The sequence below is a fragment of the Molothrus ater genome, chromosome 3, assembly GCF_012460135.2.
Source record: "Molothrus ater isolate BHLD 08-10-18 breed brown headed cowbird chromosome 3, BPBGC_Mater_1.1, whole genome shotgun sequence".
NCBI classification, from domain to species: domain Eukaryota; kingdom Metazoa; phylum Chordata; class Aves; order Passeriformes; family Icteridae; genus Molothrus; species Molothrus ater.
In genome coordinates this window covers 35333009-35346635 of record NC_050480.2, presented here as the reverse complement: position 1 = coordinate 35346635, position 13627 = coordinate 35333009, and the positions used below count along the sequence as shown (strand labels likewise).

The window sequence follows — 13627 nt, the reverse complement described above, 5'->3', positions numbered from 1 at the left end:
GAGCAGGGACAGCGGCGGGAACAGCCCGGGAACCGCGCACCCACCGGCCCGGCCCGACCCGGCCCGGCCGCTCCGCGGCGCCTGCGCGGGGCTGCCCCGCCCGCCGGCGCCTGCGCCTCTCCCGCTTCCTGCTGCGCGGCCGCGGTGCCTCCGCACGACCGGGCTGCGTCGGGGCCGGCTCGGGGCAGCGCCGCTCGTGTCCCCCCCAACGCCCCTCCTCGCCCGCCGGAGCTGGGCACGGCGGGGGCCGAAGCGGCCGAGCTCGCCGGTGATGGTGCCGAGGGCGAGCGCGGCGCAGCGCGCCCACGCCTGTCCGTGACCGTGACCGGCCCCGGGGCCGCGGTGTCGCGCCTGGTGCAGCCCGGAGCTGGCGGGACGCGGCCGGCGCTCGGGAGGAGCGTAAGTGACCGTGAGCGGCGCGGTGCGGGCCCGCGGCTGCGGCGGAGCGGGGCAGGCTGCGCGCTTCCCCTCGGTGCTGGCTGAGCTGTGGGGGTCACTGTGCGCGTCTGCCTGGGGGGGTGAGCGCTGGGAAAGCAGCGGGCATCGTTCCCCTGGCATCGGCTCCTCAGCGGCATTGCCTGAGCATCCATCCCTGACGGCCGGCGCTGCACCGCTGCGGTACCTCCTGAGGGGCTTTCAGAGCCAGGCATAGTGCCCTGAGAGCTGCTGCAGCTTACTGAAGTAGCCGATACAGGTGGGGGACCCAGGAACGAAAACCTTTTCACCTGAGGGAGTCCTTCAGGAGTGGGTGGCTTCGCCTAAAGTTGCCTGCTTCTCGGCTTTCTCAATTCACTGAAATCCACGCATGATGAAGATACAAGTAGTTGATTTAGACATAGGAAAACAGCTGGGGAATAGAAAGGAATTTTAGTACCTCTGAACGTTTTGGAATCTCTAATGCTCCAGCATACCTCACTGGCTGCTGGTTGGCTTTGGCTCTGCATCCCACGGGAGATCACAGTGTATTTATTTCTTGTAACATTCACAGCAAGATCCTTGCCAGGATCGGTAGAACTCGGTAGGCTTCTCACTGCTTTTTGGAGCAAACCTTTGGCCAGTGTCAGTGAGCTTTGGACTGTCTATGTAAGTAGCTCTGTGTTCGACTGGCTCTTCAGTTAGCTGAATATTTGTGTAATTGTTCTTGTGTCTGATGCCTTGTGCTTCACCAGCACAGCTGAGTGTATGTGCAGGTTTTGTTGCTTTGAGCTTGTGTTTCCTACATTTTAGATAAAGTGGGGAAGGTGCATAAGGTTCTTGGCTCTTATGGCCACGGCCAAATGAAACCTTGTATGTGGGGAGGAAAAGGAATAATGAGCTGTGCTGTCCAACAGTGCTTATGGTACTGCTTAGGTGCTGTGTGGGTGTGACAAGCAGTGCAGATCTCGGGATGATATACAAAGAATCACAGTGCCATCATTCATTGTGTCTCTGCTCTCGTGTAAAGGTGTTTTGAGGTGATGTGTCTGAGTTACTGACAGCCAATGCCTTCTCAGTTCTTTATAAATGTAAAGAAAAAACAAAAAAAAAAACCTGACAGAAAATGTCTTTGGAGAAGTTAGGGAGGGCTGTGTGTGCTTCTTTCCATATGTGGCTCTTCCACCTTTGCTGGAACTGTATTCTGTGAGAAATAGGCAAAGTGCTGAAGTGTGGGGAACAACCTTACCATTAAAGACAGTGTGATGCTTTTGTTTCATCATTAAGGTGGATTTAGAATAATACATAATTAATACTACAGCATTAATATGTCACCTTACTAATGTCTCAGTTGGGGACTGTTTAAAAAAAATCCATTAAAGCCACTTCATTTGACTTCAGGAATTTGTTGAGTTTGATCTTGAATGAGGAAGCAGCTGAGAGCTCTTGAGAGCAAAAGTGGAGCAGTGCAGCTGTCAAAAGATGATGCCTGTTGAAAGCTGATGTCTTACATAATACTCTGTAGTTGTGCTGCTTTCTCTTTTTTGCCTGATCCTAGTTTCAGGATTTCTGTATTCAGGTTTTGGGGTTGGGTTGCTTTTTTGCTTCTTGGGTTTCTTTTTGCTGAAAGTTGTTGATGTAATGTTGTGATTTTGGGTAATTTTTGTGGGTTTTTTCCTTCTGTCAGCTCTGCATTCAATAGCTACACTTTTCTTCAGGTGGTTTGCTGAGATGAAGTTGGCAGAGTGTTTGCTTACACTGGCAGTGTGCTTTTGGTAAGCTTTGATGCCAGCCCCATTGATTGAGCAGGATCACCAGTGTTCCATCTGCAGGATTTTGCCTGCTGGGGAGACCTGCAGTAGTTTGGCTGCTGCTTGTGTTCTGGGCTGTCACCTCTAAGGTTGCTGGATATCAGGGAGCTTGCTTGTCCAGCACTTAAAGCAAGACTAGTGGGATCAGGGAAATCTTAGGTCAAGTGATGCCAAATCCTATCCCTGTCCCTGCTTCTCCCAAACTTGTGTTGGAAATTCCTCCTTGTGGCAGGCTCATCTTCTCAGCTTGGCTGTTGAAGGGTGTGGAGAAGGGAGCCAGGTTCATGCCCCAGCTTTGGGAGCGTGCTCAAGGGTCTTGACTTGCAACAATCCTTTTTCTCTCTCATGTAAGTGGAGCCATTGAGATTATTCCTTTACCTCCTTTAAACAGGGACTTTGGTATATTTTTCTTGGCTGAGAGTTTGTGCCCTGAAATTGCCTGTAGGTGCTCTTTGTACAATTAACAGTTCTGTTCCCTGAAATACTAATGAATGGACTCAGTTTGTAAATATGTGAGTAGCTTTTATGTGGGACTATTTAGCTAAGTCTAAGCAAGCTGAACATTTAAATTTGATTTTCAAAGCTTTCTACTGATATACTGTACTTTATACTAACATTTGCATTTTTATTTTAGAGTTTCTACACAAATTTGCAATAAAATTGGAATTCAACCCATTATGGAGCTGGCTCATAGTTTGTTACTGAATGAGGAAGCGTTAGCTCAAATCACAGAAGCAAAGAGACCAGTTTTTATCTTTGAATGGCTGAGATTTTTGGATAAAGTGCTGGTAGCTGCTAACAAGGTAATTTAATGGGTTTTTCCCCCCTTATTTCTAAATAAATTTTCTTTTAAAAAGGATTTGTATTAATTTCATGTCAGAGAAAGTTTACAGGTAATGGCCAGATGGTACCTGTATGGTTTCAGATTCAGCCTGAAGAGTCTGTGTGCTAATTTGTAGATTTTAAATGTTTAATTGTAGGCAGTCAGTAGGCAGCTGGTAAGTATTTTTGAAAAGTAAAAATTAAATAGGACAGCAGCTAATTCTGAGCATTTAGAATCTGTCTCTGCTGTTGTTGAATGTATCTCATATCTCTCTGAGATAAGCAATTTGCTGAGTTATATACAGTTGGGAGTGGTATAAGTTTACTTCCATTTCTTGTAGATTTTTCTGGATTACACAGTGGCTTAAACTACTTTTCTTATTTATTTTTGATCTGTTAACAGACAGATGTCAAGGAAAAACAGAAGAAACTTGTAGAGCAGCTAACGGGACTCATCAGCAGTTCCCCTGGGCCACCCACACGGAAGCTGCTTGCAAAAAATCTGGCTGCTCTCTACAGCATTGGAGACACATTTACTGTTTTCCAGACACTTGACAAGTGTAATGACATCATCAAGAGCAAAGATGATACTGCAGCCTACCTGCCCACCAAACTGTATGTTTGGGGAAAGGGGAATGGTTTTTAAGCCAATAGGTCCTGGATATTACAGAAGAACCTGCCTGTATATGTTCATGCTATGTTTTTTTATATTTTGTGTGGTTGTTTGGAGTTACATATGCTTGATCTAGGTAGCAGAGAAAAGTGCTGGATTGAGGTTGTGGAGGGCAGGACTCAAAGGTGACGCATACGTGTCTCTGTGAAAGTGAAATGGTTTTCTCTAGGCAAGGCACTGTGTCATGACTCTTCACCTGCTTATGGCATGGAGAGGATAACCATTAATGAAGGCATTTCCATCAGTGGAATTGCTGCTGATTGTGCTCAGGTATCCCATTAAAGGTGGAACTTGCAGATTGTCAAACCGAAGCGTTGTTTGCACCTAGAGAATTGTAACCAAATGTTCAAGTTTTTTTTCCCCATCAGATGTTGCCTTTTCTATTCCCCTACCATGCAAGCTGCACAGGTCTCTCAAGCAGATTCTCTACATGTGGATATGTGTGTGCATGGATGTGTGATCCAGTTTGTCTTTAGTCATAGGAGCAGTCTCGTTGCTAGGAATTTGGTTAATGCCACAAACAACTTCCACTGAAACTGTTTTTGGCACTTTCCCATGTAATGCTTCGTATGTTCTTGGTGACTAGTGAACCCAAATTTGGTCTTGCCTTCAGATGTTATGACAACAATAGGATTTGACAATAAAATCTGAAATAGTCACAGTTTGGGCAGACACTGTCCTCTTATTTCTAGCTCTTGCAGCTGTATGAGGAACTTGTGTAAATGGGGAGTGTTTTCTACTATAATACCCTCTGCAATTTATGCTACCAAGTCATAGTCCAGAAGGTTTTTTAATGGACATGTGTCCATTAAAGGGGAGGCTGTAATGAGTTTGTGATGTAACTTAGCTAAAATACTATTCAGCCAGCAATTACAGATTTAAAAAAAGTCTCATTCCTTTGTAATGAAAAAGTGCATGTGTTCAGGAGCTGCTTCTGTGGCTGTCCTGGAACAGTTTGTGTATATAACTGCAGTGTGATGATAACTAAGTATTCCTAATCTCAAATGGCAGAGCAAGAAAATATGTGAATAATTGGATCCAGAGATTTTACAGTGCCTGTAAATTTTCCTGTGTTATGCAATAATTTTTGGATTTTAAGTTCTTAGTCTTCAAAAAACCCCATATTTCAGTATCTACAAAAATGTGTCAGGTTATATTACAGGCTAGAGGCTTTCTTGCTTAGCAAAGAGACAGTTTATTGAAACACAAAACCCTAATCTTGCTGGGATTTCAGCCTGTCTTGTTTTCTCCAGAATTTTTTACTCTATGTGTAGATCCTATAGTAATACCCTTTCAAATGCATTTGTATTCTTAAAAGCTGATAACTGTTCTGTTCCTTTTTTTGGTAAACAGAAAAATTATTCCAATGGACTGTGTAAACAGCCAGTATAAGTAGTGGATAGCAAGTAGATTTTTATTCATCAATGTTGATTAGAACATACATTTCTATTTAACTATTTGTTTTCATTTGGAAGATACGTTAATATGTGTACTCTTTTTCTCTGTTTTCTCATAGGGCTGCTGTGGCATGTGTTGGAGCATTTTATGAAAAAATGGGGAGAATGCTGGGTAGTTCTTTTCCAGAAACTGTGAATAACCTGTTAAAGTCTCTGAAAAGTGCAGAGGTAAGTTTCAGTTTGTTTATGTGATCTTAATTCCATTTTAAACTGAAACCTGCTTCCTCCAGCATTGTTTGCCAGATTGTCTAGATTGTTTTTCTTCTGCACTGAAGGATGCAAATCACTTTCCTAGCTAGTTTCAAGTCTACTGCAGTGAGTTTAGACTTTATAACGTGAATATTGTAATAATTACTTCATCGTCGTGTCAGTAATTAGAATTCAGAAATGACTGTATCTGTCATTTCTAACTACTGTGTTAGGGTTTTTGCCCATGTACTCTGAATAAACATTTAGTTGTTAAAATTAATAATGCATGCTTAAATTTTGCAGGGAAGTTGTTACTCTGCATGTGAGCAGAATACATTGTATGCTGAAAAGAGAGAGTGTGTCATAATATTGAGGGGATGTATCCTGGGCTGTCAGTGGATCTGATTTTGTGCAAATAGCTCTGTTGGGACAAGTTGGAATACTGACTGTGTGGAACTTGTGGTGGCAGCTGTTTTCTTCAGCTGTGTTGTTGTACCTGTGTGACTGTTTATTTATTTATTTATTTACTTACTTACTTACTTATTTATTTATTAATGTATTTATTTATGTGTGTATGCTCTCAGATTGTACGTACCTGCCTGTGTGCAGGTATAGCATGAAGCTGCTAACTTACTTGGGCTTCCCATTCTCTCTTATCAGCTGCTTTTTCTTTTTTCCCCCCAAGTCTGCAGTTGTTAAATAGTGGGGCAGTGCTGAAGCATTTTACCTAGAGCCAGTTTCTTGGCTTGCCTGGGCTCAGTTTATGTCACAACTGAGGGACTTTAAGTAAAGCTGTGTGTGGTGTTTACTTCTATTTAAAATCAGCTACTTATCAGTGATATATGCCTTTGTTTTCAATGTTTGCAAAAACACTGCTGTGTAGAAGCAGGAAAATGTGTAAGTATACACCTGATTCTTAATGTAACTGCTGTGTCCACATTTTTGCACCAATTTTTTTTGTGTGTGTGCAGTCTCAGGGCCGCAGTGAAATCCTGATGAGTTTGCAGAAAGTCCTCAATGGACTTGGAGGAGCAGCAGCTTCTTGTCACCGTGATATTTATAAGAATGCCCGTTCTCTGCTGACGGACAGGTCGATGGCTGTGCGCTGTGCAGTGGCTAAGGTGGGTGTCTTCTCACCAGCCACAGACATTCTGGTGCCTGCACTTGAACTGGCACCTGTTGTTCAGGAAGGGAAGTTTGATAATTAGTTGGACAAGGTAAGTCCTTACTAGTTTACTCTGCAGGCTCAGACAATTGACTAATTTCACAGGTACTGTAGTACTGTATTCCCCACTTGATAAAAAAGTATGAGATAGAATATGTTATCTGTGAGCCTCACGGGGAGAGGTTTTTGGTAACATGGTTCTTATGTAGAGCTTTCTTTTAATTTTTTAATTTATGTATTAGCTTCTTCCATGACTCTTCTGATTGTTTACTCAGCTAAGATAGTTGGCATGTGGGAGAGTGTGTCTAAATTAATTATTGAAATTTTCATATTAAAATATTTTCTGAATAAACCTGACGATTGCAGCCTGATACTTAGATAAAATGTAAGGATGGTCTCCTGGTGCTTAGCAAGTCTATTTTTCCTACAGTGTCTGCTGGAATTACAGAATGAAGCAGTGTTTATGTGGACAGCTGAACTAGAGAATGTTGCAACGCTGTGCTTTAAAGCTCTGGAAAACTCAAACTATGGTGTGCGAGTTGCAGTGTCAAAGCTTTTGGGGACAGTCATGGCTACAGCACTGATACCAAAACAAGCAACAGGTACGAGCCCTTCTGGATTCCATGTCCACATTGGCAGACTTAGTGGCACCTTCAGAACTGTGTTACATTGACAGTGCTGCATGACACATTGTTGTTCCAGTAGGTGGAAGCTTGTAGATGGATTGTTTGTTTTTACAAAAAATAAGCTAAAAAGAGTGCAGAATCTCTGTTGTAGTCATACAAAGAAAAGACAGAGCAAACTATCAAAAACCACTTGGGAGAAGTGGCTTATTTTTAAACAGGCAAGTAAATTGTTATCTGAAATGTTGGGTGGATTTGTTTTTGCAAGACAGTTTTGAATTAGTAAGTCTGGTTTCAAGATCGTTGCTTGTGTTGGTTGGATCTTTGGGAACAAATAATTACTTTTTTTTTAAAAAGTGATGCGGCAAAATGTGAAGAGAGCCACACTTGAGGAGGTCTTGGAGCTCATGGCCACAGGATTCTGCGAGGGGGATCTGGATTCCTGAAGAGTGGTGGAGAGATGTTAAAAGTAGGAGGATCTGTCAATAGGGAAGTGCGAGTTGGTGTTACCCAGGTTTGTAATTTTTTCAATGAAGTAAAATTTACAGATAATTCCTTTTATTAGGAAAAATACACATTTCTGTTCTCTATTTCTGTATAAGTTAATTTACAGATCTAATTTGACTCTTCTGTTTTGTGAGATGTACATGAGGTATCATTCCCCTATCTACTTTCTTCTATTATTGATATGCAGTGACAATGGATTAAAATAAGAGCTAAGGAAAACTTACTTGATCAGCGTATATTAGGTGAGATTAACTTGCAAAAATATTAGAAAACTTAGTATGTTAAAGACTTTAGTTCCTTTTTAAAATTTAGTTTCTTTTTAGAGAGGATGCTCTGTTACCCTTTTGTGGCTCCTGAATGTGGAAGTTCCTCTTGTCTGAGAGAGAAGGTGGCAGCATCTCTTTAAATTCCGACATTCTCATGCCGTCATGTATGTCAGTATGCTGCAGTACCTTCCCAGAATCCAGATTCTGTGATCATAGGTTATTTTGTGAAACCCTTTATTTTGTCTCAGCCTTTTTCAGGTTAACTTGGTGAATATTCCAGGTTTTCATTGTGAACTGGAACATGTTGATGTTGCTTTTATTTACATGATGTTCTTAACTTTTTTAGAAAGAGGCATATTTAAAGCAATGAACTGGGTTTTTTTGCTGTCATCCAAAGTGTATTTTATGCATCACAGTACAGGGGCTACTCTTGGTACTGGAGAAAGTTGAGTTTCAGCAGCAAAGATATGAATTTTGAATTGGTTCGTGCTGAATAACTTCATTAGGTTAAGGTTGCTTATTGCTAACTGGTGTTGCTACTATTCTGCATTAGAGCCTGGCTGTAGTTTGACACAGGCTTTTCTTTCTGTTTTAACTGGGTTGCTGTGTGACTTCTGCATCTGCAGGCCTATGTTGTGTTCGTTACAACACTGGGAGGGCAGTGGCTGGAGCGCAACTTTGCCACCTTTCTGTCCCACGTGCTTGATCTGGTGTCCCATCCTCGTGCAACCCAGACCCACGTGGAGGCTGTTTACTCTCGAAGATGTGTGTCCTTTATCCTGAGAGCAACTGTGGGCAGCTTGCTGGGGGAGAAAGCACAGATTGCAGCTGCCAAAGAAATATGTCAAGCCATTGGTAAACAAATGAAGGCAGTGGGTGAGAACCATTTTTCTTCATTCAAGACCACTTGAAAGTTACTATCATTTTACTGAGGCAGCCATTTTTTAGCTTTCTTCTACTGTGAGGAGTAATTTTGTTCTTATGGGAAATGATAGTTCATCTGCTTTCTGTTTCAATGTTCAAAGGTTGAGTTCTGCTTCAAAAGTCATTGTATGACACTGGCTTGTTATCCCAGATAGCAAATGCATTGTCAAAGGCCTAGGATGGAAGTGGAGAAGAAAACTATGCATTTGCCATCTATCTTGGGATAGGTTGTCTTGAAAGTCATGCAGAGTTCTTTACTAACAGTGTTAAAAATCCTGTAGCTCAAGATCTTGTAGATCCTTGTGTCTCCCCTGCTAATATCCATACTAATATCCAGTTGGATTTTGTGATAAAAATGATATAATCTGAAGAATATGACCCCTTTGCAAAACTTTGCAGAGTATGGAATTACTAAGAGGGCTAACAAAACTCTCTTGGCATCTGTTTCTTATGAAAGGAAGTAGCTCAAGCTGGAGATTTTAAAAGACTAAATTGGAAATACTCATCATTTTATTTACCAAACATATCTTTCTTTTCTGCTGCCATCTAATTGGATTCTAAAACAATGCTTAACACACGGAAATGAATTTGATTCAGAAACTTTTGCAGGTTCTTCTCATAACAATTTTTTTATGGGGTAGGCATGGAACTTTAGAAGGTTTCTCATTATTGTAATTACTACTTCCAAGAAAACAAGTCTATTGAAAATGCTGTTTCTGAGAGGAAACAGTTGCAGAAAATACTCCTGCCACCTTGTCAAAGTTGCAGGAAATGCAGTTGTGTATTTGGATAGTTTGAAGAACTTACATATTTTTGAGGATTTCTCATGAATGTGATGAAAAATGGGAAAGGTTTTTACTTAGTAATAATTGCTTCCCTTCATGTACAGCAGACCATTCTCTAAATTTCTTGTGTAGTAGACACACAAACATTAAGCTGGTACTGAAGTCCCTTTTTGAAGAGATAGTTGCTGCTTCTGGGATATTTTGTAGGAGAACATACTATGGAATTAAGGAACTCAATTGGATTACACTGAGATGATTAGAAATTGTGATTAATTATTTACTAAAGGTTTCTTTTTTAGTTTCACTGAACATACATGCATGCAAATTTCTATGCAGAACCTAGATAGGTCAAGATTATATATTATATTTTGTTACTGTATAGATGTACACATACAGTTACACTGTTGGTCCTACCTCTAGTGCTTTGCTATCCATAATAACTGCTGGGCATCCATTTTTTATGGTCTTTGGACAACTGTGTTGGTGCTAATAGCTGTAAAATTTTTTTCCCTGCTGAATATGTTCATTTTGTTAGTTTTCACTCTGACCAGACTTGTGCTTTTGTTTGAATGTAGGATTGATGTCAAAATGAAACTGTCACTTTCTGTCCTGTGAATGCTTGGGTGAGATTCTAATTATAGTTAAGCAAGACACTCTTGTTCTCTTTTCTGCAGAAGCAGTAGTGAATGATGCTAACAGTGAAAATAAATCAGGAGCTGCTGATGTAGCTGCAAGCCAGCACGTGATGGTGTGTGCCCTCCAAGAGCTGGGTAGTCTGGTTCAGAGTCTGAATGCCACTGCATCTCCTCTTATTCAAGAACCCTCTATTGGTATGCAAATAAATGGAAATAAATTAAGTGAGGCATTTGAGCAATGAATATGAAAGAAATAAATCTCTGAAATTGTTACTTCCTGTAGTACTCCAGATAACGACATTTGTCCACCTCACTGTGTGTAGTACCCTAACTTTAGTTCAAATTTGACCAAGTATTAAACAGCTGTTTGGATAGGAGTCTTTCTGAAGCTCTTGCTAAGGGTGAGTGAAGTGGTAATTTTTGGTATTGGTTTGTTTACAATAATGGTTTTATAGAAAATGCATTGTTTTGCTATGTAAGGTCTGAAATATTTGCTCCTGGAAAACATTGCCTTTAAATACCAAATTTCTGGGGGGAGGCAAAAGTATTTTGTCGAGATGAAGCTGTTGGTAGGCCCCTTTAAAATAAGTAGTTCTTTGGCTGAAGTTGGTGTGGGATTTTCTTCTTGTTTGTTTCAATATCTGAATCCACGTTTATTCTGTAGTGTTACAGCTTTAAGTTTTTTGAGTTTGTGGAGGCTTATGTTTTTTCCACTGGAAGTACAAGCTTCTTTAGACACTTCATCATATAGATTGTTGTGTTGTTGCATATGACGTTCTTCCCATGCTGATTTTGTGCCAGCTTTGGAGTAGGGAAGACTGCTCATAATTATTCCTTCTGGCAGCTGTGTCCCATAAGAAGAGAGGGGACTGTATTTCAGTATTATTTCTGTTAGCTGTGAACTCAGCAGGTAGAAGTTGTTCACAGTTCCAGATAAAACAAGCAGCAGTGGGGACTTTGAAGATTTGGACTAAAGAAAATGTTTTTGTGGAGACAAATTGAACTGAAGGGTGCAGTTAGATTAGGTAGCCACAGAAGTTTGGAGAGTGTAGAAGGATATAAACTTGCTGCAGTGTGGACAGCACCATGTCAAAAGCAGAGTACAGGAGTCAGTGACATCTACAGCATGTGCTTGGCTACAGTGTGAAGCAAACCCAAAGATCAGTGTTACTGTTGCTCTGTTACTGGCAATCTGTAAAATATTATGGGGATTGTCTCATCCAGTTCTCTTCTGTAGCCCTGCTGCCTCTTTTCAGTGTTTAAGTATTAGGAGTCAGTGCTGTGGCTCTGACGGCTCCACCTTTGCTGACAAAACCTGATGGGGAGCAGCATAATGCTAGTAACAAGTACCATCTTTCCTGAAAAGGCAAAGTCAGCAAATTCAAGTAACTTAATTCTGACTTTCTTAACTTTCACATTGGCTGTCTAGTATTGATTCAGTTTACTTGTCTGTGTATATTAAAAAGCATATGTATATTAAAAAGTGCATCATAAGTTAAAGACTGCAACCTCTCGTTTCTGTAGGTCTGTTGGAGACAGTAACTTCAGTTCTTCTTCATCCCAGCATGGCTGCTCGACTGGCTGCTGCCTGGTGCTTGCGGTGTGTAGCTGTGGCATTGCCCTTTCAGTTGACTCCATTTTTAGACAGATGTGCAGAAAGACTCAACAATCTGAAGACCTCCCCTGAAGCTGTTAGTGGCTACAGTTTTGCAATGGCTGCTTTGTTAGGTGGTGTACATCAGTGTCCTCTAGGCATTCCTCATGCCAAAGGAAAGGTGAGATAGTGAGTGTTTTATCTGTGAGTGCACTAAAAGATGCCTTTTTATCTACAAGTAAAAGCTTTGCAAACTGGGTGGCATGCTAATGAGCATTATTGAAACTGAGCTTGTGCCTTGTGCGAGAGTAGTGGCCAGAGCACATGCTTTTAGAATCTCAGTTGCAATATTTAACAGCTCTTTTCCTCTCTTTCAAATTTGATGAAGAGAAATTGAAATATTGAAAAATTGCTGAAGAGAATATTGCTGGCTGTGTTATCATATGAAAAACACTAATCATCAGCATGAAATGTAATCTGCATTCCTTCTTTATGGAAGGTCAATTCAAATGATTTGAGAGCATCTTTAGTCTGTTAGAGTGACCAAGTAGAAGTAGCTTGCAGTGGCCTCATTTATGTTTCTAAAAGCCCCTGTGTTTTGCTCTGGTGCAGATGGTGGTCAGCATTGCCGAGGATCTGTTACGAACTGCTGCGCAGAACAGCAGGCTCTCCTTGCAGCGGACTCAAGCTGGATGGCTCTTACTTGGAGCACTTATGACTTTAGGTTTGTAAAAATGGTTTGATTTTTCTTTTTATCTCAAAGCTTGTCCAAATCTTCTGATTATCCACTCTGGCAAATGGTCTTTATGCATAATGGGCTCATTATCCAGCTCAAGAGTATTTATACAGGGGAAGCAGAGTGTAAGTGCACTTACTTCAGCAACGTTGTGCTGGGGAGAAGTGAAATATTAGTGCTTATCTAAGCTGAAGTATGGTAGAAGGTGTCATACCTGAAAAAAAGATCCTGTTCTGGTTTTAGAAACCCAGCCTTTAGTCATTCTCTGAAAGGGCAAAATTACCCATACTCTTCTTCCTTAATACTGTGGTGCAGAAGAAATGGACAGTAAATAAAACCCAATGAGCATTCCAACAAGTTGCATGTGTGTCTGTAGATAGGCAACAGCACTGCTAGAAGTGTTGTTAGTTTAAAAGCCCTTTGGTTTTCTTGTAAAAAAGCCAGCCTCATGTTTGTATCTGCCATTATAGAAGTATCACAAGCTGCATTTTCAGAGGTTGTAAGTACACTCTTGAATTTTGCAGCAGTGGCATTGGTGGTGTTCTTTTCTGGTTTGTTTTGTGTTTCTTTTATATGGGAAAATATGATAAAGTTCTGATGCATTTTGCATTATTTTGATCTCTCATCAAATACCATTTGTGTTTCATCTTGTTTCTCTAAATTGTCTCTTTTACCAGCTTATCATCATATTTTTCTAACAGTGTATTCTTATTGTGGTTGCACTGGATCTTTTTCAGAAGTTTAAAAAAAGTTTGACTGTTAAACTTATTTACATAATCAGTAACTATCAGTTGTTTTTCTATTTATTTTATGGACAGGGTAGAGCAGGCTAAAGAATCTGCCTTCAAAATTAATATAAAAATTAGAAGGCAGAATAAAAAGATAGTAAAAAGACATTTGACCATGGTTCTGTATGGCATGCCAGTGGATAGGGTAGTCTGTTTCCTATTTTAGGAGTGATACCCACAAGCAGATGTGATGCATAGTACTTACTTGCCACACTTTCAGCCTAGGAATGAGACTTTC

General features: G+C 40.9%; 1 protein-coding gene across 1 annotated transcript in view; it reads left to right on the top strand.

Annotated features, from left to right (window-relative positions):
* Nucleotides 1-178: 178 nt before the first annotated feature.
* Nucleotides 179-13627, top strand: part of HEATR5B (HEAT repeat containing 5B) — a 55649-nt gene continuing 42200 nt past the window's right edge. The window contains 13 exon segments of the mRNA XM_036379834.2: nt 179-399; nt 989-1083; nt 2860-3028; nt 3451-3662; nt 5237-5345; nt 6338-6487; nt 6962-7133; nt 7512-7574; nt 7577-7668; nt 8554-8803; nt 10311-10466; nt 11796-12046; nt 12478-12589. Of these exon segments, the coding sequence (XP_036235727.1) occupies nt 2903-3028; nt 3451-3662; nt 5237-5345; nt 6338-6487; nt 6962-7133; nt 7512-7574; nt 7577-7668; nt 8554-8803; nt 10311-10466; nt 11796-12046; nt 12478-12589 (1693 nt within the window). The 5' untranslated portion in view covers nt 179-399; nt 989-1083; nt 2860-2902.